This window comes from Polypterus senegalus, chromosome 4 (assembly GCF_016835505.1).
Source record: "Polypterus senegalus isolate Bchr_013 chromosome 4, ASM1683550v1, whole genome shotgun sequence".
NCBI classification, from domain to species: Eukaryota; Metazoa; Chordata; class Cladistia; order Polypteriformes; family Polypteridae; genus Polypterus; species Polypterus senegalus.
Window position 1 is genome coordinate 180161295 of NC_053157.1, and position 26681 is coordinate 180187975.

At 36.2% G+C, this 26681-nt stretch overlaps 1 protein-coding gene across 2 annotated transcripts in view; it reads left to right on the forward strand.

The window, feature by feature from the left end:
* mfsd8 (major facilitator superfamily domain containing 8) overlaps window positions 1-26681 on the forward strand; it is a 50401-nt gene that overhangs the window by 10764 nt on the left and 12956 nt on the right. For both annotated transcript variants that reach the window (XM_039751710.1, XM_039751711.1), the window contains exons 3-7: window positions 8663-8706; window positions 22537-22777; window positions 23214-23327; window positions 24885-25029; window positions 25128-25186. In XM_039751710.1, coding sequence (XP_039607644.1) covers window positions 8663-8706; window positions 22537-22777; window positions 23214-23327; window positions 24885-25029; window positions 25128-25186 — 603 coding nt within the window. The remainder of the gene's footprint in view (window positions 1-8662; window positions 8707-22536; window positions 22778-23213; window positions 23328-24884; window positions 25030-25127; window positions 25187-26681) is intronic.

Here is a 26681-nt window from a genome sequence, read left to right on the forward strand (position 1 = left end):
GGGCAGCAGAGTTCTGAACACGTTGAAGCTTATGAATTGATTTTTGAGAAAGACCAAAAAGAAGTGAATTACAATAGTCAAGCCGAGAAGTAACAAGGCTGTGAACAAGAATGGCAGTGGCCTGTGGAGTAAGAAAGGAACGGAGACGATTGATGTTACGCAACTGAAAATAAGCAGACCGAGTGACATTATTGATGTGTGAATTAAAAGACAGAGTACTGTCAAGGATGACACCCAAACTTTTCACACATGGGGAAACAGAGACCGCAAGTTATTGATAGCAATAGAAAAACTATTAGTTCTGGATAATGTTGATTTAGAGCCTACCAGGAGAAGCTCTGATTTATTGCTGTTGAGTTTCAGAAAGTTAGAAGAGAACCATGTATTTAGTTCAACTAAACAGAGAGTGAGGGAGGATGGGGGGAGAGCAGAATCAGGTTTGGTGGACAGATAAAGCTGGGTGTCATCAGCATAACAGTGAAACTGAATATTATATTTACGAAAAATATATCCAAGCGGAGAAGGTAGATAATGAAAAGAAGGGGCCCCAGGACAGATCCCTGGGGACGGCAGTGACCAGAGGAAAGGACTGAGAAGTGAATGATTTCAATCGAATAAACTGAGTATGATCAGACAAGTATGACTTGAACCAGGCTAGAGGAGTATGAGAGAGACCGATTGAGACTAACCTACTAAGTAGAATGGGGTGAGAAATAGTGTCAAAAGCTGCACTCAGATCCAAAAGAATAAGAATGGAAAGTAAACCGGAGTCAGCTGCCATAAGGAGATCATTGGTTATTTTTATAAGTGCTGTTTCAGTGCTGTGAAAGGGGCGAAAGCCAGACTGGAATCGTTCATACAGATTATTATTAGTTAAATATGAGTGGATCTGTGCAGCAACTATCTTTTCGAGAATTTTTGAAATGAATGGTAAATTGGAGATAGGACGAAAATTATCAAAATTATTGGGATCTAAACCCGTTTTTTTCAATATTGGGGTGATGGCAGCAACTTTGAAAGAGGTAGGAACAGTTCCAGTGGTAAGTGAAGAATAAATGATAGCAGATATGAGGGGAAGCAAGGAGGGTAAACAAGCTTTAACCAGAACTGTAGGAATGGGGTCGAGCTGACAAGTAGAAGGTTTTGACTTATGAATGTTTAAACTCTCAAAAGCTGGATGTGATTTTATCGATGAAACCGGTTGTGTGCTTACAGCGCTTGACAGATGCCGAATGTCACTTCAACACAACAAATCCTGCAAATACTGTCGGAATTGAAACAAACCATGAAACTGAAACTGATTAAAGAGTAAGCTCAGCGCACAGCGTGGTCATGTTACAACCAGGTGGCCGAACTGACAACATGGTTTACAAAGAGATCCTTAACAAATAATTATTGGCATATTTTCCCTCAGTTTAAAAAGGTTTAATTTTCTTCTTAATAAAAATTTTAATGCAGTACTTGCCTAAGCTTGAGTATTTGCTAGTGTGTATATATATATATATATATATATATATATATTCACACACATATACACACTTTGGGGTGCGAGCAACTGTTGCTGGGGGTGCCAGAATCCGTCAAGGAAGAAAAATGAAAAGCATTATTTGTACAAAATCTTAATTTATTTATCCATTCCTAAATAATTAAATGGGCAGGCTATTTGGTGTCAGTGCAGTACGCTGCTTGTTAAAATGGATGACTCCTGCTCTTGGATATTATGAACTATCGTATCTGTTCAAGTTCTATTTAAATTTTAGATAGAAGGAATTTTTATTTAGTCGACAGAAATGTCTTTGGTAGGAATGTAAGTTAAATGTAGGCATCATTGCATACATTTTTCTTCACCATAGAAATGTAAAGAGTAAATTCGCCTTACATTCCAACCAAAGATATTTGTGTCGACTAAATAGAACATCAAAAGATATATTTTTTTGAATGTGATCGCGCAATTCAGATCGAGTTGACGCGCACTACATCGAGCTCACGTGCTATTGTGGTTTCGCCTGCGTGCCTCAATAAGTCACCCTCCCCTCGCTCTTACTTTTTTACCGTTCATCTAATGATTACACTGAGTATAGCTTTACCAAAACAATCATTGATGGCGGATAAAGTATCCATTATTCATAAAGCTTCAATTGGTGATCTGTGTTTCTGCATTAACCGCATATTTTTTCATACGTCTCAAACCAAGGGGATGCAAGAGTAAAATGAATCGGGAAGCGCTGATATATATGTATGTGTGTATATATATATATATGTATTTATATATATATTTAAATAGTTTTACTGTGAAATAATGCAAAGAGTACGCAACACGTGTTTTGCCCTAATTTTGGGGTCATCAGGCATACATAATCAGTGCACCCCTTCTCGGGAATTGAACCTTGGACGTTAGATCGGGGTATATATATATATATATATATATATGTGTATATATATATATATATATATATATATATATATATATATACTTCAGCAGAGAAGTAGTGTGTTAAACAAGTTATGAAAAAGAAAAGGGAACATTTTAAAAATAACGTAACATGATTGTCAATATATAGTAATTGTTTTGTGAGTGTTAAGAATGTTGCTGTCATCAAGGATTTGAATATCATTATTTCTTTCAATCAGGTTCGTATTTGTAGGATGTGTTGTGTTCAAGTTACATTCCGTGTTTGTCAATCGTTGTAAAGATAACAGGTTTCATTCATCGATTCATTTCTTACTGCATCAATAAACAGGTCGTCTTCCTCTTTATCTGAGACGTGACACACTGCATGCACGGGTTTTTTTTTTTTCACTGTCTTCCTTTAGCGGGACATTGACTTTTTCCACTGTGTGCTTTGTTTCCGCAGTAGTTGCACTTATGAATATGCTTGTATGTGTCAGACACTTATTATTTTTTTGCTGCCTTCTCAATTGTGTAATTTGGTTTTTGTTCAACACTCTTTGGAACTGTTGCTTTTTGTCTGTGCACTGCGTCAGTTCACGTGAGCCGCTCGGTGTACATGCATCGAAGGTTCCCAGCTGTGCTGGTGCCATCTTGTGCGATGTCCACGGCTGTATTTAATGTTAGCTAAGACCCGGCAATTAAAAGTTTGTCTCACAGCTTCGCTGAGTTTGTGCCGAACACCACCCTGACCATCTCATTTTCGTCTGCATAAGCACAGTCCTTCACCCATGAATATTTAGCGGCAGTGTTTCTGTGGGATTGCTGCTGACGGACGGCCTTATATGGGCAAGGAACTAAATTACGTGGGAGGCATAACTCTGCCTCCCACGGCCATCAAGCAGACGTCTATTGTAGTATATGGACGAAAAAATAGGTTCCAGTTATGACCATTACACGTAGAATTTCAAAATGAAACCTGCTCAACTTTTGTAAGTAAGCTGTAAGAAATGAGCCTGCCAAATTTCAGCCTTCTACCTACACGGGAAGTTGGAGAATTAGTGATGAGTCAGTGAGTGAATGAGTCAGTCAGTGAGTGAGTGAGTCAGTGAGGGCTTTGCTTTTTTTATATATATATATATATGTGTGTGTGTGTGTGTGTGTGTGTGTGTGTGTGTGTGTGTGTGTGTATATGTGTATGTATGTATACATATGTATGTATGTGTATATATATATATGTGTGTATATATTTGTATATATATATATATCACACATATATATACACACACACACACAGTAATCCTCCTCGATCGCGGGGGTTGCGTTCCAGAACCCCCGCGATAGATGAAAATCCGCGAAGTAGAAACCATATGTTTTTATGGTTATTTTTATATATTTTAAACTCTCCCACACTGTTAACATTATTAGAGCCCCCTAGACAATAATAGAAATAACGCCCATTAGTCAAAAGTTTAAACTGTGCTCCATGACAAGACAGAGATGACATTTCTTTCTCACAATTAAAAGAATGCAAACATATCTTCCTCTTCAAAGAAGTAAACGTCAGCGGCAGAGAATGTCAGAGAGAGAGCATGAGAGTAAAGCAAACAATCAAAAAATCAATACGTGCTTTTGTGCTTTTAAGTATGCCGAAGCACCGCGATAAAGCGGCATTTTGTAGAGGAGCGTCCGTATCCTCTAGGCAAACAGCCTTTGTGCAAACAGCCCCTCTGCTCACACCCCCTCCGTCAATCAGAGAGAGTGAGAGAGACAGGAAAAAAGCAAACAATCAAGCACTGCGCGGGAAGCACATCGAATATCATTGAGGAGTTTTATTTAATATGTAATACATGCTCTGATTGGGTAGCTTCTAAGCCATCCGCCAATAGCATCCCTTGTATGAAATAAACTGGGCAAACAAACTGAGGAAGCATGTACCATAAATTAAAAGACACATTGTCCGCAGAAATCCGCCAACCAGCGAAAAATCTGTGCTATATATTTAGATATGCTTACATTTAAAATCTGCGATGGAGTGAAGCATATAATATATTGATATATATATATATATATATATATATATATTTATATATATTTATGTGTATATGTGTATATGTATATAGCTGATTACCCATTGCCTTTGCTCACTGGGTGCAAGGGAAAAAAAATAAAATGTAGTGTATAAGTTATTAAACAGTAAAACATTAACGTTTCAAGAAGTAAAGATACATTGAGCACTACTGGAGTGGTCTCGGGTAAACTACATTTTAAAGACGGTATAACACATCAGGTAAGTAATACTAATAGCAGCTAAAATGTATATGGATCCTCTCTTGGTAGTAGATCCCTTTTGAAAGGCACTACACGACGGCTGTGGTATAGAAATTACATTTTCTATGTGAACGTCCAAATTTGTGCCTGTGGTAATGTGCCTTACCGCCATTACCAACAATTAAAGAAAATTAGTTTTGTGTCCTCTGCAGTGTTAAGAGAGAAAGGCTTTGGTTAGGGATAAAAGGAATAAAGGTGTAAAGAAAGGAAACTTGCCTTTTTCTTTTATATAGTGTCGAGAGACGTGTTCGATGACGATAAGAGCGCCTTTTGGGGAGCGGGTCTTGTGTAGACTGGAGAGACGGCCCTGCCATTAATCGTCCGGGATGGCACTGTGTCGGTCCTTCTCTCCTGTGCGTGTCTTCCACGACCTCATAATCGTATACATGCAAAAGAAAGTGCAAAGCACCTTAATATTAGTTTGCCACGGTCAACAAAAGGGATCCCGTGTTTGCAGTTGTCTGGGCTATAGCTCAGGGGAAGGAGGAAAAAATTAAAAGTGCTTACTTTCACTTATCTCGTGATGTCCACGGCTTTATTTAATGTCAGCTCAGATACCCGCGCTTCGCAACGGAGAAGTAGTGTGCCTGAGACATCACACACTGCATGCACGGGTTTACCTTTCCCAGTCCTGCAAAATCAGTTCACGTGAGCCGCTCGGAGTACATGCATCGAAGCTTCTCAGCTGTGCTCGTGCTATCCCATGCAATTTCGCGATGTCCATGGCTTTATTTAATGTTAGCTAAGACCTGGCACTTAAAATTTTCTCTCGCAGTTTCGCTGAGTTTGTGCCAAACACCACCCTGACCATCTCATCTTCGTTTGAATATTTAGCAGCAGAGTGTTTCTATCGGATTGCCGTTGACGGACGGCCTTATATGAGCAGGCATTCAATTACGTGGGAGGCGTGACGATGAGGGACGGAACTCCGCTTCACACGGCGACCGAGCTGCAGGCTATGGCCGGTATATATGTACATAAGTAGGTTCCAGTTATGACCATTACGCGTAGAATTTCGAAATGAAACCTGCCTAATTTTTGTAAGTAAGCTGTAAGGAATGAGCCTGCCAAATTTCAGCCTTCTACCTACATGGGAAATTGGAGAATTAGTGATGAGTGAGTCAGTCGGTGAGGGCTTTGCCTTTTATTAGTATAGATATGCAAAGTACATTTGAATATTGGTATCCATACAACCTGATAAATGGTGATGTGTAATTCCATGCGGCACACAGACTTGTTAGTTACTTAAAATGTCTCTAGTTAAGGCATTATTTTTGGACCGCTTTCTTCAGAACAGGCCGCATGCCTGTCTCAATATGGCTGCCAAGCTGTGCTCTTCATTGTGTTGACCTTTTCAGTTCATGCATCAATTTGGTAAGAGAGTGAGGGAGGGAGGGAGTGAGAAAATTTATAGGTTTTCTGTCGGTACTTAAAGGCTTCTAATACAGGCCAGTTCCAAACAGCCATAGTTCAGACCATTGGGGGGGATATAACATCTTTACACCTGCCACCTCCGAAAACTATTTGTTGAGCTAAAGTTTGGCAGTTAGGCAGCCTGACTTTCCTATGGGGGTTGACTGAGAGACTTCAGAGAAACATTAGCCACACTTGTTTAAGGCACTTCCCCCCCAACTCTGTCGTAAAATTCAAAGAGACCCATTCCTAAAAGGCAGGGGTAAACATGAATGTTTCTCACTAATGTAACACTAATATCACATTGCTTTGCCTAAATTACAAATAAAGACATACAGAATATTTATCAACTTGTATGCAAAATCTCACATCACAACAAACTGCCATGTCTGTAAGTGAAAATTTTTAAATAAGACAGAGGAGCCAGGATTGGTGGGGGGTGGGATGTGGAGAGTTTTGCTACAAAACAGTGGTTCATCAGTTTCAGAATGTCCAATGAAAGTTCAGTGTCAGTGTCTGGAAAACACATGCATGTGGTGCCTCATTTCTGTAATTTCCACTGCAGCTGAGCTGATCACCCCAAATGCTAATTAAGTCCACTACCTCACTTTATTTCAGTTCACATACTGAAATGGTGATGTAATCCATCTTGGTTTTCAGTACAAAAGTATGACGGTTATCAAATAAATATCGATGTACCATTAGCTCTAATTCAGGCATTCAAATGCAAGACACATTTAAGTCACACATGTCCATATCAGATTTAGTACTGTATACAAAAGTTGTCTGAATCTGAACTGAAATATTCTGATATTGCTTTTTTTGCTGTTCACACTCTTCTTAAAAAAACAAATCTGTGTCACATACAGTTTCAGTGGAAAAAAATCATATTTGATCTACAGCGTTGAGGTCAAGGAGATCTTGGTTAAAAAATAAAAATCACCTAATTGAATCTATACTATCAAGATGCAGGTTCCACTCTTGTAACCGTTTTCTTTTTTTCATATGTTACTTTTCACAAAGCAAACTGTCAAAAGGCACTATATGCAACACACAGGATCACAATTCAAATTAACTAGATTATAAGTGCAAAAGGGTTTGCAAATAAATTCCTTCATAGTTTTACAGGGGATATGCAAGTATTCCAGTCTACGCACACGAGCCTGGAAGATTAATTAGATTTATTTTCTAAAGGTTTTCATTTAGGGTGTTTACATCTAACCTAAATATTAAAGTAAGGGAATTGGTGAAAACTATATATACACAACCTTTTCACTTTCACATCCTGTATTTTTGCTAACCATTTTTTTTGAAAGACAATTGTGTAGTAGAACACAGATGGGCCTACACTTTAATTTATCATAGCCTACTGTAACACTTTTGAATTTATACCATGATTTTCTTAACACTGGCTGTTGATCACTTGAAAACTCCATCCATGAAAAAAAAATCTTCCAGATTCATTTTGTTGCCATAAACATGCAGTAAGATTTTTGCTTTCACATTAAATCTGGTGCCCCATAGGGTGGCTGTCAATAGGTTCTTGGCTGGCACATTTTCTATGTAATTATAAAGTGCTATATGATTGTGAATAAATATCTTTGACTTCAAAAATACAATACTTCTCTCTATATACTGTACAGTCTGAATTTTCAGAGTACCACCACATAAGGAGGTTCAATCACAAAACACAGTGAACACTATATTTTAATCTTTTCTTTCCCCGGTGTAAAAATATTGATAACTGCGAGTTATGTGCTGTACTGAAATTATATGTTAGAAAAAGTGACATATCTCTCTCTCTCTGCATGTTAAAGTGTATGTTTTCATTTCAGAATGTGATATCATTTGTCTTTTAGTACAAACTGCTGTAAATCCTTTCAGTGATTTCCCAACGTCCACCATGCAAGCTTTAGCAAATAAAGTAAATGTGTTTAATGTATGAAATCAAAAGTTTAAATCTATTTAAATAATTTAATAATCATTAACATATTTAAAAATTAAGACAATTTAAATGTACCACTGTATTTACCACTGTATTTGCTGTTTAAATAACAGTAGTATTATTTCTTGAAGTCTATTATAAAAGGTGATTTATATATTAATAATTGTTTAATATCTACTTGTTTAATGCAGTTTTGGAGTTTGTATAAAAATGTGTTTGCTGTTAAAGCATAATGGAAGGCTAAAAATCTTTTGAAAAATTTCATTATGCTTAGGGCACAATGTGTCATTTAATGTACCTTTGTGTTATTACAAAACATAAGTAAAACAAGTTTTTGTTTTGAAGCAAAGTCAAATTCATGTTGTCATTGATTATAATTGTATTCCTATTTTTATATGATAAGGTAGCACAACACGAGTTAATGTCATTATACCATTAAAGCTGAACTGGGACCTTGCTTATCTGAGGGGTACTGGCCTTTGGGCATATTATTTTATTGTCTTTTTCATGAAGCAAAATGAACCAAGCAGTTAATTGAACATATATGAAGTTTTTAAATTTATTTTTTTTTATTTCTTTAATAGGATTTTCAATTGTCATAACATCAATATGGCCGTATCTGCAGAAGGTTAGTATTATTGTAATAATATTTCCAAAATTCAGAACTAATGGGTTAATACATAAATTATAATCATAGTTTACTCATATATATTAGGACTGGGAATCAATTAAAAAATAATTAATTGCATATAGTAATTGTATGGAATTAATCAAGATTAAGCACGTCTAAAAATTAAATCATACAATCATAAAAATTACATAAATCATAACATAAATATACACTGAATCACAAAATTAATGCAGAATCAACAGAAAGAAATTTTTAAAAATTTAATGAAATAGTTTAAATTGAAACATTGGCCTGAAACCAGACCTTTTAACAAAATAATACTTGAGCAAGTACAACCTGAATTTGATTGCCGTCCTAAAAGGCAAATTGAAAAGAAGGTAATAAGAGACATAGACGTGTCAAAGTAAAATGAAATGATCGAAACGACTGTAGAGTTTGAATACACTGCTAAAGACTGACTTAATTGAAATAAGCATATCTTAAATGGGCATAAATTAAAACTTATATTAAAACTCTGCAAATGTCAATCTCAATTGTTCATCGCCATCAACGACTTTGTAATTATATTCCACACAATTGTTTTTCCACTCGTGCACAATGAAAGCTACCCTGGTGTGCTATATAGGACCACCTGTATGCAAAGGGATGAAGCAGCTGGGAAAATGTGTGCAAAGTGCTCACTTAGTGCTTTGCTTGTGAATGCCAGCCTCCAAGATCCTTTTTTTCTGGCGTCTCTGATAGTGCCACTCCTTCGGACAGTTTAGCAAGTGTATAGATTTAACGCTTTTCTGGTTTGGAGAATCGTGGTGTGCCTTGGGCTTTTTTTTGGGTTACTAAAAGTGTGCCACAAAAGAAAATTGGTCAGAAAACACTGCTCTACCTATACCTTTGCACCTAGCACACTAATAAAAAAGTTAGCAAAGATACTGCAAACTGGAATAATGGGTAGAGATAATCATTACACTTCTGTTTTATAAAAGTTTGTCATTATATTAGGTCAGTAAGCACTGTGAGCTACCTGGCAGACTGGCAAGTTATATACAGAGGTACTATAGCCTTATTTTGGTTATTACTTCACTTCTCTGTTGGTATCCATTAAAACAATCACATCTCCTTCGATCATTGGTCATTGTAGAGTGGAAAGATTTTTCTAAAGTAGTTTTTACATTCCTTTAAAATCTGGTAATTTTTCCTACCTGCTGTTGACCCATCATATATAAGTGTGTAAGATTTTGGTTGTTTTTCTCTCCTACATAAAAGCATAGGTCCCGTTGCAGTAGATAATCTATTGTCTACCTTTTGGTCTCTATCCATTACTTTAATTTTGAAAACCTTATTAGTTATGAGTGGAACTTTATAGCACAAGAGAAATATGAGCTCAATTTGATCTGTATTTGCAGATTTTTGAATGTTAACAAAATAATAATTCCTGCCAAGTTCATTAATCCTTTAATATACAATCATGGCCGAAATTATCGGCATCCCAGGAATTTTCCCAGAAAATGCATCATTTCTCCCAGAAGAATTGTTACACTTACAAATGTTTTGGTATACACATGTTTATTTCCTTTATGTGCATTGGAACAACACAAAAAAACAGAGAAAAAAAGCCAAATTTGACATCATGTCACACAGAACTCCAAAAATAGGCCTGACAAAATTATTGGCACCTTTTCAAAACTGTTGGTAAACGGAGAACAGAAAGAAGAGCAGAGAATTGTCTGAGGACTTAAGATCAAAAATTGTGGAAAAATATCAACAATCTCAAGGCTACAAGTCCATCTCCGGAGATCTTCATGTTCATTTGTCCACTGTCCGCAACAAGATCAAGAAGTTCACAACACATGGCACTGTAGCTAATCTCCCTGGACATGGACGGAAGAGAAAAATTGATAAAAGACTGCAACGAAGGATAGTCTAAATGGTGGATAAACAGCCCCAATCAACTTCAAAACATATTCAAGCTGTTCTGCAGACTCAGAGTGCAACAGTGTCTGCTCGAACTATCTGTCGACATCTGAACGAAATGAAACGCTATGGCAGTAGAGCCAGCAGGACCCCACTGCTGACACAGAAACATAAAAAAGCAAGACTGGATTTTGCCAAAATTTACTTGAGGAAGCCAAAATCCTTCTGGGCGAACATCTTGTGGACAGATGAGACCAAGGTAGAGCTTTTTGGTAAAACTCATTCTACTGTTTATAGAAAACGGAATGAGGCCTATGGAGAAAGAACACAGTACCTACAGTCAAACATGGTGCAGGTTCTTAGATGTTTTGGGGATGTTTTGCTGCCTCTGGGACTGGATGCCTTGACTGTGTGCAAGGCATCATGAAATCTGAAGACTGCCAAAAGATATTGGGGCGCAATATAGGGCCCAGTGTCAGAAAGCGGTCATGGGTGTTCCAGCAGGACAATGACCCCAAACATACCCCTAAATGGTAGACGCAGAAATGGTTGAAGACAAAGAGCTGGAGAGTTCTGAATTGGCCAGCAATGAGTCCGGATCTAAATCCAATTGAACACTTATGGAGAGATCTCAAAATTGCCGTTGGGAGAAGGCGCCCTTCAAATCTGAGAGACCTTGAGAAGTTTGCAAAAGAAGAGTGGTCAGAAATTCCAGTTGAGAGGTGTAACAAGCTTGTTGATGGTTATAGGAAGCGCTTGATTTCAGTTATTTTTTTCAAAGGGTGTGCAAACAAATATTAAGCTGAGGGTGCCAATAATGTTGTCCGGCCCGGTTTTTGGAGTTTTGTGTGAAATGATGTCAGATTTGGCTTTTTTCTCTTGTTTTTTTTGTGATGTTCCAAAGCACATAAAGGAAATAAACATGTTTACACCAAAACATTTGTAATTGCAACAATTTTCTGGGAGAAATGGTGCATTTTCCGGGAAAATTCCAGGGTTGCCGATAATTTTGGCCATGACTGTAGTATTTATAACTGTTACTAGGGAGGGTAATTTCAGTTTTCTTGCTTCATTTGCTTAACTAACACATATTCTACATAATTTCACTACTTTTTTATATTGTATCAGTTATGTAAGTTTATGCTTTATGTCTGTCTTTTTTACTTCTAATTACATTCCTTAGTTTGATTGAACTGATGAAAGGGTGTTGTTTATAGCTTTGGTTTGGCAGAATTTAGTATTTTGTGGAGCCAAGTCAAAACACCACAAAGTACAATGTGACCACAGCAAGATTTTCTTCAGTGTTGATAGACATGTACATAAGTACATTGTACTAGATTTTTATATCATTTATTACCAGCTAACTTTATAATACCCTAAAATTTATGTTACAGTAAATATTTTTGTTTTCTGTTCTGTTTTCCTGCATACCAGTATTTGTCTATAATTTTGTAGCTATGATTATTTTGGCTCTTTCTATGTACTAGTGTGGGAATCTTTTTCATTATTCTTTCGATATCATCATCGTATAAGATGTGATGCAATTTTTTACAAGAATAGGGAAAAAGATAGTTAGATGCCAAATGGTTCTTACTTTGAATGATAGTAATGTTTTCAAGGTAGCATTAATAATAGTAGTAATAATAATATTTATACATTTTTATATGGCACCTCAAGGCACTTTACAGAGTCCCAGAAAGAACAGCAGGGTATAAGTAGCATTGAATACAATATTTTCTGTATAGAACACTAAAACAGATAAATATAGGATTTACAAAGCATTAAATAGAATTAAAGACAATAAACCAGAGTAAAAAAACTGAGTTCAATAGTTAAAGAAAAGCTTAAACAGATAACATAATTTGTAATATAACACACACACAAATTATATTGGGCATCTGGACAAAGAAATAAACTGAAAGAAGAGGCAGAATATTGGGTTCAGTTAAAAGCCTTCCTGAACAGATGAGTTTTGTTTTTTGAAAGAATGAATTGAGTCAGTTGATCTAATTAATTAAGGGAGGTTATTTCACAGCCTGGGCTTTACAGAGCAGAAGGCCCCGTCACTCATAGTGTGCAAGTTAGTTTGGGGCACAGGAAGATTGACAGAATCAGAGGGCCTTAGTGGGCAAACAGGAGCATAGTAATGGATAAGATCGTTGATGTAGTCTGGTGCAAAGCCATTTAAAGATTTGTAGGTTATTAACAGAATTTTATATTTGATCCTGTAATATACAGGGAGCCAGTGAAGGCGAAACAGGATAGGGTGTTATGTGCTCGCTGTTGCTGGTTTGTGTAAGGAATCTTGCAGCAGAATTTTGAATCAACTGGAGCTGTGATATAAGATTTGAAGTGGCACCTGCCAATAGGGAGTTACAGTAATAAAAGTGGGATGTAATTAAAGCGTGAACAAGTTTCTCAACATTAGAAAAGGAGAGGAATGAGCAAAACCAGGATATGTTATGGAGGTGGAAGTAAGAAAGTTTTTTTAATGTGGTTTATGTGGGTGGAATAAGAAAGGGATGAATCAAAAATGACTCCAAATTCCCTGCATTAGAAGAAGGTCTGATGAGAACATCATCAAGAGTGATTGGCAAGGATCTCATTTTCTTAAGCTGTGCTTTAGTGTCAATTTGCAGAAGTTCAGTTTTGCTGCACTTAAATTTTTAAGTAATGCTCTGTCCAGATTTTAATTTCACTGATACAAGTTTTGAGCTGAGAAACCTCTGATGAAGTCCAAAGCTACAAATAATAATACCAAAGCATATTCAGTAGATACAGAAGAGCAGAGGGCCGAGGGCAGAGCCATGAGGAACTCCCTGTGTGACTGGCGCTGTGCTAGATCTGCTGTTGCCAAGATTAAGCAAACTTTTGCTTAGTGACTTAAGCCACTGGAGTGCAGTGCCAGAGATACCCAGAACCCTCTTCATTCTAGACAGTAGAATGTCATGTTTGACAGTGCTAAATACTGCACTGAAGTCTAACAATTAATATGCTGGTTTGTCTGGAGTCTGCTGTCATACGCAAATCATTGGTTACCCAAAGAAGAGCGCTTTCACAGCTGTGGTGTGCTCTGAAACCAGACATAGAGGAATCAATCTGTTTATTACAAGTTAAGTTGGTGAGTTGGGAGACTACAAAATGCTCAAGAACTTTGACAGAAAAAGTAAGTTAGAAGTAGGCCAAAAAATGATGAATGTCAGCATCAAGACCATACTTTTTTAAAGTTTGACTTACAGAAGCAATTTTAAAAGCTGCTGGCACAAAGCCAGTGTCAAGGGATGCATTTATTATTGTTGTAACTATATTGGGATTATGGCATGAAAACAGGATTTAAGAAGTGTGGTTGGAATGGTGTTCAGTACACAAGTAGCCGGCCTCGTCTGACAATGCAGATCATTAACAAATGCAGAGGTTACTGGTGACAATTTACAAAGGCAGCGGAATGGAGTGGGAAGATAAGGAAAGATATACTGTAGATCAGTGGTCCCCAATCTTTTTGACACCAAGGACCGCTTTACTAGAAGCAAAATTTTCCAGGGATTGGGGGTTTAGGGTCAGGTTCGTAGGGCAGTTTTATACACAATTTACATTACATTTCTATTAGTATTAAGTTATAATGTCTTGATAGAAATTATACAGCTTACCATAATGCAGAATCAGTGGGAGCGCTGAACTTGTTTTCCTGCATCCAGAAGATTCCATCTGGGGACGATGGAAGACAGTGACCCCCGAAGTGTGTTGCTTATGTTCAGTCTACTGTGTAATCTTGTTTTGGTTGCTGTCATTGCAGAAAATGCTGCCTCACAAAGATAGGATGTTGGAAATGGAAGCAGCTTCTGTAGTTTCTTTTGTGTTCATTTTAATCACTTCGTTGTAATGAAAGTATCTGTTGCTGAATGTACTTCGTAGTAACAAGATTTCTGTAGACTCGTGTCATATGGGGAAACTGTCAGAAACATAAAAATACTTTGTTGTAATACTCTCTCACCTCGGCCTCTCTCCCCTCTCTGTGCCACTGCAAAGCCCCACCCGCCTAGCGTTCTGAAAGTGTCCACAGTGAAGTGTAACCATGTACACTTCAGAATTCATCCTGCTACTTTCCATTCTTAGCCATGCATGATCATGCTATCAAACTGCCTCCAGCATGTTTTACAGATAATGTGGTATTCAGCAGATCATGAGCCATTTCTTCTCTTTCCATCCTTCGGGTACATATTGATCTTAGTTTCCTTTGTCAAAAGAAAATTGTTCCAGAACTGGACCGGCTTTTAAAAAATGTTTTCTGGCAAAGTCTAATCTACTCTTCCTATGCATGAGGTTTACCAGTCATTTGTACTTTGTTGTAAACGCTCTGCCTTTACTTTCATGAAGTCTTCTCTTGATTGTAGAGTTTGGCATTGAAGAGGTCTATATCCCAGAGAGTATTCTTGGTTTGGCTAAATGTTGTGAAGGTTTTCTTCTTCACCAAGGACAGAATTCTGCAATCATCCAACTTAGTTGTCTTCTGTGGTTTTCCAGACCTTCTGTTGTTGCCGAGTTCGCTAGTTTGTTACTTCTTTTTAGGGATATACCAAATGGTTGATTTGACTACTTCTCATGTTTCTGCTATCTCCCCAAAGGCTCTGTTTTGTTTTCTCAGCTTAATGGTGGACTGTTTTTGCTTGCATGGACAGCTCTTTGTACCTTATATTGAGAGATCACAGTGACAGCTGCTAATAGGTAAGGAAATAATGAGGCACCTGCACCCACCTGGCTATGGAACAGCTTGCCAGTCAAATGTCAATGTACTTTTTTTGCCCCTAGAAGTAGGAGCCATGCAGAAAAATGTCTGTCATTCCTAAACAACTCATATGATACTTTTGGTAAACCCTTTAAATTAAAGCTTAAATTCTACAATTCAATTACATAATGGATTGCTTTATTTCAAATACAGTCGTACAGGCATACAGAGCCAAAATTATGAAAATTGCATCACTGTCTAAATACTTATGTACCTGACTGTATATTCCGAATGTTTGCAGATTAGAACGTTCAACTGTTTGTTTTCTTATAAAAAAGACATGCAGGTTGTTACTGTTTTAATGTGAGTACTTGATAGGACAATTTATTTGTCAATAAATACATGTCAGCCTGTGTTTGTTGTCAGTTCCAATAGCATGCTTTCACATTAAAATGACTGGCAGGTCTTTCTCCAATAAGGTAACTGAAATCTGCTGCTCTCCAAAGAGCCCTCACTTGTTACTCAGAAGCTAGTAGTATAGTTCTCAATACCTTTTTATGCAGATGGAAAACCTTCCCAAACTGCCTTGCTGGCTGTGAATTTAGTTGGACTTATCAAATGAAGATGTGTTTCTTCATGTGTATCAAATAAATCTTCATAATTTACACATATTACAAAGCAGAGATGTTTTACTTTTACACATAGCTGTAATGGAAAAAATATCCTTTTGTAGTATATATTTTAACTCCACGGTTTTCAAACTTTTTTGAATAAGTACCACTCCGCGAGGACCAGTAAACTGAAGTACCACTGTCAATGAATCGTTAATTTACGCCTGTGTTGTTTTGAAGAAAAAGTCACTATAATCACTATAATGACTATAATTATGACGTTAAAGTGATATTAAACTAATTAAAGAATCTTTTTAAAAAAGTGTGAGGTGTATAAACAGGTAAAAAGTCATATGCGCGGTTATTTGACGGCAGATTGTCGCTCACGAGAAGAATTTTCATAACTTTGTTCACATGCAAAATACATTATCGCTTGTAAGGTTACTCACGCTTACTGCCATGCTTAGTGTGCACTTTTTTTGCCATCAGGTCCTGGATCCGTGGAAAAAGTGTGCATACCGAGACCACCAGATTGTATTCTAAATACAAACAATTTCTTGGTTTCGTCTTTATGCTTGTCATGGAAGAAAAGGCCTTTTTGCACAGATACGTCAAGCCGAAGGGTAGCAGAGCTGTAATCGGCTTAGCACCGAGTTCATCATGCTCTTTCCTCACTTGACTCCAGAATTCTGTAACTGATTTTTCTTTGAACATTTCTTGGAAATGTTGATTATCTGTCATATCTATCAATATCTCTTGCTGCTGGATGGAAACATCAGCACTCATAATGTTCTCCATAATAAACGGCGATGTAATCCAGCGCTTTCCAACATCGCTTCCTGACGTCAAGGATGGAAAATAAGATACGAAATTCCGAATGGAGCTTCTTCAGATGGATGGTAATAACTTTCTGTATTTCCCTTATGTCGACGGCAGCATTCATTGCTAGAAACTTTGTTGTTCGAACCGCCTCTTTGTGATTCTTGCCCAGATGTTGCCACTTTTCTGATAACGAATTTGTCCATCTTGAAAGAACTGCGCACGACACAACACGGTAAAATGGGTAAACGGTGGGTAAATCACTTTGCACGCAGATTGGAAATGCACCACCTTCCTTGAGACAAACCATAAATCGAACTGAAGGAATGAGACTGCTGAGAAGCCAGTTGTCCATTCCCCCCCAAATTCTTTCATTTGTTCAAAGAAACAGACACGAAAAGGTCATTTCGCAATCCACTTTGAAAAAGGTTAGACTTGAGATAAGACCTGCCAGGGTTTAAGCTTGGGCGCCTGGGGCATAATAATCCATTTGCTCCAACTTCTGGTGATTCACAAGCTGGACAAAACTTGTTGTCTGTTTCTGTTCTATTCCAATTTCGGACCAAAGACGTGAGTAGGTAATGGGTTTTCGGGACATGGGTGCCCGCGCTAATAAAAGCCGGCTTGGAGTCTTCCACGCATTTACCGTAGTATACCTATACTATATATGATTATATGCAACATATTAGCATTCTAGCAACATCGATTCGTGGAAAATAAAGGACCACACGAGTACCACTTGGGATGACTTGAAGTACCACCAGTGGTACGTGTACCACAGTTTGAAAACCGTGGTTTTAACTCACACCCTGTATTTTGTGTTCCTTACTGGCTCTGTATAATCTGTGAGGAAAGCTATCAAATCAGTTATGTGACTTATCTGCCTTAAAGATGTTGCAGTTAATGTAGTTAATACTTGCAGACAACTACAAAAGTAAAAAAGATAGCAAAGGCTATCAATGGGCATTAAGATTCTTGCAGTGAATCAAGTCATATGGCTCAGCTCTTGAGCAAAAGCTGGATCTGTTGGCTCTTAAGGGGCTTTTTATTCAGGACAAGTACTGTTTTTAAATTTCATTAAAATGCTCTAATATTATGACCTATGATGTGTTTTCTTATCTTGTTTTTGTTATTAAAATGCGTTCAAATTCTGCTTGTTTTGCATTGGTTACTCATCTCATTTTTAAGCATACTGCTTTAGCTTTAATTTCCTCTCTGCTCTTTTGCATTTATCTTTGAATCTTGTGACAGGTGGTAGTGAAGCCAATGTACAAATTAAAATATTACATTAAACTCTAACTTTAACTTTTCATTCTTTATATTTAAGTCAACAGTGACTGTATTGTAAGCATCAATTTAACAATTAGACAGTTGTGTTTTTGCCACCTGCAATGCACACTTAAGAGAGTGACAGACATCAGACATCTCTGGTCTTTGGTTTTATTAAAAAAACAAAACACTGTCATTTAACCTGTTTATATGTTAAATGAAAAATGTTCATATGAAAACCTACACTTAATATTTTTCTTTTTATTGTGTTTTTTATCCTGGGAAACAGTAATACATAAACAAACCAGGAATGTAAGCACAATATGTATCAGTAACTGTTGGTCATCTTTGCTACCCACATATCACTAGAATGAAAACAAAATCTGTATAGGCCACCCTAAGTACAGCAGACTTCATCCAGAAGTCTTCAACTGTGTAGTGACTCATTATTGTGATATAATATTCTGTTATCTCTCTATTATAAAAAAAAAATCCTGGGATAGAAAGACTAGGGAGACAAAATGTGATCTTCACGTGAAGATCACAGAAGACACTTAAAAGACCTGCGAGATGAAAGAGACTGGCCATGGAGCGTCTCGTGGGGACCTTAAATATAAGACTTGTGCCAAGAGACCCAGGACCGTTTCGCTGGACGTAGAACATGAGATTCTTGCAAGACACGCCCTACTTACAACCAATATCAAATAAGACCACAGGCAGCAAAACACTCAGTCGTGTAAAGGCTTTGAGCACTCACAGATCCAGGGCTCTCTGCGCAAATAAAGCATATAAGGACAATACATTATACATGAAACGTCAACGACTAAACGAAGAAGAAAGAGCAGTGTGGAGAAAAGAGACTCAAAAGCGTAGGAGAGAAAACAATGCAAAAAAGAAAAAGAATAATCTTGGTGCAAATTTAGAAAATAAGGTAATCAGCCCGGAAGAAGTGGAATTGATAAAAAAGCAAGTCCAGTCGGGCTCAGAATTAAAAGACAAAGGGTAAAAGACAAAGTAGAACTTCATAAAGACGTTCAAAAACGTTGGCGCTATACACATGCAGAGCAGGTTAGAGATTATTAAAGCAGTAGAATTTGAAAGGCTCAAAGAAAAACGTTGGCGCGATACAAATGCAGGGGAAGTTAAAGAATATGAAAGCAGGAAAATTAGAAAGTATCAAAAAAAGAAAGTAAAGATCACATTAGTGCCAATAATTACAAACGGAAATTATTACTTAAAAAAAGGGAAAATAATCACCACGGACCAGGTGTCATTGGAAAAAAAAGCAGGACAAAGCAAGGTCAGAAATAAAAGACAAAGAATAGAATACAAAGTAACACGTCATAAAGAGGATAAAAAACAAGGGGGCCAAACATGCAGAACAGGTTAGAGATAATGAAAACAGTGGAATTCAAATGACTCAAAAAAAAAAACGTAGGTGCGAAACACATGCAGAGAAAGATGCAGAATATGAAAGCAGAAAAAAAACGAAAGTCTCAAAACAAAGAAAGAAAACATCACATTAGTACAAACAAAGAGAAATTATTACACAGAGAAATAATGAAAAGGCGAATAGAGATCGAATATATGGACATAGGTGATATGTCAGAAGTATGTAAATATTGTAAGGCTTTGAAGTTTAAGTCAGAGAATTTCAAAAACAGGGTTTACCTCACAAGCATTTATTGGTTAATTTTTTGTCTAATTGTTTTGTCTGTGCTGAAATTACAAACAGAGAAACCTATCCTGAATTATGGTACAAAGTCATTAAACACATGTCTCGTGGACCTCATTTAAAAGATTCAGTGTATTGGGACTCGAAAGATTCCAAATATTGTTTTTACCGAAGTTCTGAAATAAAAGTGTAACTAATGAAATAGCAGCAATTCAAAGAAAAAAAAAATCTTATAAGTGTGTATCCGGAAAACCATACACTGGGGTTGGCGAGCGAATCGAGCAGTGGGCAAAGATCCTAGTTAATATAAAAACCAGTTTATCAGTGTGTGCAATTATTAATATAAAAGCCAGTTTAAGAGTGTGTGTAGCTGTGGCTAGCTAGGTTTTCACCTTTTGTGTACTGTATTCTCAGTTAAATGTTTTTCTGTAGAGTAGGGGATTGTACCTCTAGGTGGAATGTTGCATCCTGAATCGAGATAATTAATTAGCTGATGTCCACCACTAAATAATATCAATAACATTTCTTGTTCTACCATTATATTGTATATTTCTTTCATGTGATTTTTCTATGGCTGCTGATCATCACAGGTTTCAATGCTAGTTTTGCTAATATGTGATAATGTAATGTGCATGTACTTTTGTGGTGTTAAGCACAGTAACACACAGTTTTCTGCAAATTTTTTTATCTTTTCCCTCAAAATGCTCCCAAAATAAGTACATGTGGCACACATTATTTTTTACTGAAGGCATCTATTCCAAAACTAAAGTATAGCCTGTATACTTCCCTCGTTTCTATTTTCATATCTTAAAGTAAATCTGTATTTGGAATTTCCATGAAGCAGGACAACTACATTTTCCCAAGCAAATTTAAATTGTGTTGATCTGTCAATGAGATTGTTCAGATTGAACTTTATACTTAATTTAATCCAGCAATAGGTAATCTTTAACATCTCCAGTGAGGCCTGATTTAATCAACTTGTCTCCATATAAATTTGTATTTTTGCAATGAATGTGGGGAATTCATGAACACTATCAGGAAAAGGAATCAGTTTTGTTGGTTTGCGGCAGACTTAAAAGATTTGTTCTGATGACACAAAGTGTGGTCCAAAAGAACATTTCATGGCAGCCAGCAACAGGAGTGACAACATTGCAGTATCCAAGTGCAAAACAAAATAAAGTTGTGGCACTATACAGTAAATTAATTAATCATTACATTCTGGAAACATTATAATGCAAGGAAACCATACATAAAAGTTCCAGAGAAAAAGCAAGCCATCTTCCCACATTTCTATTCTAAAAAAATGTATTTCATGAGAAGAAAAAAATCTCAAAATGAACGAATCATAACAGTGTGGAAGTAGTTGCAATACCAGTTATAGCCACAGATGCATACTGTCCAGACAGAGTTTGTTTGGAAAAAGTAGTCACTATCCTTACACAATTTCTCCAGCAATAGTGTCCTGAAATTTTTAATAAAATTAAAAAAGATTTTAAAAAAATCTCTGACACAATCTAGCAATGTTTTGGCCTCTTATAGAAAATCAAATGTGTAAAAATGTGATCCATGAAAGAGAAGCATTCTTGCTTCACATTTGACAACATTCTCCTGTAATATCCTTATGGGTTTTGAAAAAAAAAAATTCTACGAATATATAAGTCGAAAGCTGAAGTTTTGGGTTAAAATGTGATTTGTTACATCAGAAAAAATGCAATGTTATGTTCTTTTATAAGAACCTAATAACAACACTCAGACATAGCAATGATATAATAGATCCTTACTACATTAGGACTCAGAAGACTTGCCATCATTCAAGGAACAATTAATTATGGTTCTTAGCAGAGGATTATTAGAAGAATGTCAGGCATCAGGTCATAAACTGAAGCTGAAGTGAATCTGAGAAATGCACCAAGACATCTATAACAGTCAATATCAGAATGGATGAAGAATAAGAAAAATCCTCAAAAGCTCTTCTCATAATTTTGCAAGGAGAAATTGGAAAAAATACCTTCACAAGGTAATGAGAGACTAATTATTAATTATATATAATGTGCGTTTGTAATTATTTCTGAAATATGTGGCATGTACTATTGAGGGAACAATTACATTTTTAAACAAAGCACTTAGAATGATTTAACTTTATTTAATAATACAGTACATTAAAGGGTTACCATTATATGTTCACCCATAGTCCCTTTTCTCTGATACTCAGTTTTAATAAACAATGTAATGAAAGTTACATTGGATGAACATGAGCTTATACTTGATATTTAATGTGGCGAGTAATTTTTGACTACACATTAACTTCTACAAAGTAAATTTTTTCCGTGTTTGTCTTTCTCTGAGCGAATGATGTAACTACATGCTGTTAGGTATAATGAAAAATAAGTTTGCTTTTTATTAGGGAAGAATTGTACATAATAAAGCATAAATCTTACAATTGGCCATAACCTCTACATCATTGAGTATTTGGATCTTTAACTCATAACTGACAAAGAGAGTGAAGGGTATCAAGTTAGACATTGTGTTCTATGAACAAGAAACTGGATTTACAGTTGCTGAAAACTATAGCGGAGAAGGTTCCTATAGATTAGAGTGACCTTTAATATTGTAAATGAATGGGGTAAACACATTTTGATCTTGTTTTTAAATTTAAGAGGAAATGATTTCTCCAATAATTAAGATATTGTAAGTAATTTTTGAAAATTAATTGTACATACTAAAGTATTAAGTAATTTGTACTAAAATGATTTAGAGACATATTATTCAAACATCATTTACAAGATTATGCAAATTAGTAAATTTACATTTCATTTTATCAGGTTGATCATACAGCAGATGCCAGCTTCCTGGGCTGGGTGGTTGCAGCATACAGTCTTGGACAGATGTTGGCTTCACCTATTTTTGGATGGTGGTCCAATCACCGACCAAGAAAAGAACCACTTATTACTTCAATATCAATTAATGTTGCTGCTAATATACTGTATGCATATGTGCATCTTCCTTCATCTAAAAACAAATACTACATGTTGATGGCTCGAGCATTTGTAGGAATTGGTGCAGGTGAGATTTTATGTACAAAGTTAAATTGTTTTTTCTTCCCTTTGTTGTTTGCAGTTTATCATATCTGCTTTGAGTAGTGTAACAATGGTTTTTGTTTTGTATTCTTGCATTTTAATGAATGTACTATCATGTTTGTGATATGTCTTATCTTGGTCATGACCTTTATATGGCTAAAAGTTGCCATCAGTATTGCTGTATTTCTGAAACTGTGTCTTGGTCTTGCATTTTTGTTAGAATGCTATTTTATTTTGTATGTTTTACTTTAATGGTGTGATTCATGTAAAAGGTGAATGTAGTGATGTAGCCTTGTCTTCAAAAATTTCAGGCTTTTCAGACATTTTTTATTTTATCATATTTTGGTAATTCATTTTTAAAAAGGCGGAATTTTATTGTGTTCATGAAGTTATTATCTTAATATTTACTTTGTTTTTTGTAGGAAATGTGGCTGTGGTACGGTCATATGTTGCTGGAGCAACTTCAATAAGAGAGAGGACTGGTGCCATGGCCAACATGAGTGCTTGCCAGGCACTTGGATTTATTTTGGGTCCAGGTATGTGTTTGCCAAATGAATCTTTTTGTTTTTTTTCTTTTCAGAGCTTAGTATACTGTATATACAGTAAAATATATTTATTTTACATTTTTATTTTTAATACTTTGTTGAATTAAATTTTTAGAAAGTTACTATAGTTTTTTTTTTCTCTCTGTCTCTCTCTCTCTCATATAACTTACTCACTTCGTCCTACCAATGAGTTTTCAAACCTATTGTCTACATGAAATGTTATTTCCTTTATATGTGGTTGGTCTTCTGGCTGCCCATTGGGCAGGCAGATTGGTTCGTCCATTTACAAGCAGTAACCCACACCTGTCAACTAGAAGCAAGGTATTCTTGCAATTTTTTGCTTGCCGTTCATTTTCCCTTTCTTAATCCAAGTAAAGGGTCAAGCATGACTTGCCCCTACTAGGCTGCCCACACTCAAGATAGCTTGACATTTGTACTTAATTTATCTCCTTTAGCAGTAACATAGAACATATTGTTTGCATAGATGTAGTGTAAAACATTCCTAGTTGCTGACTAATACATAGTTACAAAGGCACAGTATATAAACCACATAATATATACAGTGCATATATGATATATGCTTGGATTTATGCAGTAACAGATTGAATGTACACTGTCTAAAAATTATGAATATGCCACTGTTTCTGTTATAACTAGCTGGAGAGGAGGTATTTTGTAATCTGATAACTACAGACAAATAAGAACCTAGTAGGTTTTATTTGTACTGGCGAAATCCACATTTAGCTACAGGTGCTCTAGGACAATGCCTTGTGGAGATGAGAGGCAGCATTAATGATGGTGGTCTCTGCGTTTGTCATAACTGTCTTTTCTGCCAATTTTCTGCAATAAATCCACAGTCAGTTTTTTAAATTTAAGTCACCTTGCTAATCAGTATATTGAAGTATCTCACAACCCCCTTACCTATTGTTATTCCCAATCAGACCACAGTACATAGTATTTCATTTGCCACTATGAACTGGTAGAACATGTTCAGTAGCTTGTCACATACATTAAAAAGCCTGGGCTATCTGGAAATCTGCTTTTGACTTTTTCTGTATAGCTGGTATGTGTTGTTCACACAATCCCATCTGCTGCTTGTATGGACCCTATTTGGTAGACTGTACCACCTCCTTCTACTTGAATGTGACTGATCTCAGGGGTGTCATTAAATGTCTGAAACCCACTGTCAACTCCTTTGTACTTAGTTTGTTTACTAGTGCAATTGCAGATGATTCTCTAGGCATCACATCACAATGTCCACCAAATTTCAACACACATTTCTCATCTAAATTGTTGCTGCAGCTTACAATACAGGAGTCATGTAAGAACATCTGTAGATAGCATAACCTGAAGTTGTAGTTAACATTTTGTCTATAAAAGTTGAAGAGATAGGGAAACTGCCAGTTTCTAAGGCGCCCCATTCTGGTGACCATCATTTCTAACACACACATTATATTGTCCATGGTGCCAGTTGTGTCTTAATTTTACACTGGCAAGGCTACTGCAAGCACCTTTTATATATAGTATCTATTTTTTTTATTTTTTCAGGTTTTCAAGCTGGTATGGCTTATATTGGTGAGCAAGGAATTACCTGGGCTGCTTTAGACCTCCAAGTCAACATGTATACGGCACCTGCTTTGCTCGGAGCAATACTTGGAGTTGTAAATATTGTATTGATTATTTTAATATTAAGGTAAACACTTTAAATGCCACATTTTTAAATTTAAATTACTAAAAGGCTTTACAGCAACTAATTTTTAATGGTAACAATGTTTGTTTTTTTTGTTGCAGAGAGCATCATGTTGATGATCTTGGGAGATATCTCAATTCAATTAATGATGTTTCTGAAGGCAAGTTTTCTTATACCACTGGAGCCTTATGAAGCTCACATGTGAAATGCCATTTATACTAGCACAAAACTTAATCTTAACACTTAACACAGCAGATTACAATGTAAGATTAAAGTGTATACATTTAGTACTATTTTCCTCATCTCACTGTTTGACATTTTAGGAAATGCTCAGTCTTAAAAACTATTTGTGGAAATCCATTAGTTTGGCAAACAGTGCTGTTTAATTTTATATTGTGCACAAATATCTGTCCTGGTATGGTGTAAAGACCATTAAATCATTATTCTTCATAAAGGGTCATCAAACACTTTAATGCAAATTTGTAGCATTTAATAACAACATAGAATTGGAAGCATAATTAATTCCAACATGGCACCATCCAGGATAAGATCGATCCCTGAGGGCTGAGAGTTTTTTGCTTAAATTAAGTTAGAAAAATAAGTGCAGGCTGGTGAACAGCTGATCTGTCGGCACTGTATCAGACAAACAAAACTGTGGGTGCTTGGTTTTCGAGAGTGCAATAATGAAACATGAAAGTGACTTATAACCTACTTAGTGTTACATTTTTTCTCAAAAAAAAAAGTAAAAAGCGTTGCATTTTTTAGCTTCAAGAATTATATATTTGTTAAATCTGATCTTTCTACTGTAAAACATGCAAAACATTAAAATACTAAATCAGAAGTGTAGAAAGTACAATAATGATGCAAATAATAATAATGATGATGAATAATAATAATAATGAAAATAATGCTAATACTGTATATACTGTCAAAATGTGTAATTTGTGTGGTATCTCTTGAAGTACAGTGAAATGCACAATCCTACAACACAGTCAGAACAATAGTAGCATGATTCCTTCCGGATTTTCTTTCCAGACTGATTAACTTTTGAACAGCATATTGTACATGTGCAGTCAACACGAATGTCAGTTCCAGATTCATCACAATCACTTCTGATTTCACTGTCCGTTTCAATTGCACTGAATAAAGACAGATTCACTTTGTTGTCACTGCTGGTATCACTATCAATAGCATGCAGCACCTGGGCTGATGAAAAATGTTTCATAAGAGATGCCATTATGAGGCCAGGAGAAGAGTGTCTGCACCGTTGCATGGGTAACACTCGGGCCTGTCACTTGAATAAGACACATCTACATCATTTCCCAAGCAACACTTGGCATTAATGCTGTTGGCACTTTTACAGCCCGAGTAATCCTTGGGTCTAATGCTTACACGAGACTTGTCTATACAGTTTTCCCAGAAAGCAGTATCTTTATTGGTAAGGACATTGTGCCCAGCCGACATTTTTCAGTGGCTTTTTAACTTACATTGTCAACAACACTGAAAATAGTCACTAGGCCAGTGTATACAATGTTTTCATTAAAAAAGTTTTATTTTTTCCTTCACACACACAGTTTTGTTAGCTAAACATGTAATCCTATTATTTGTATTTCCCCCCCTTTTCACTTAAAATGCACTAACTACAACAGTTATGT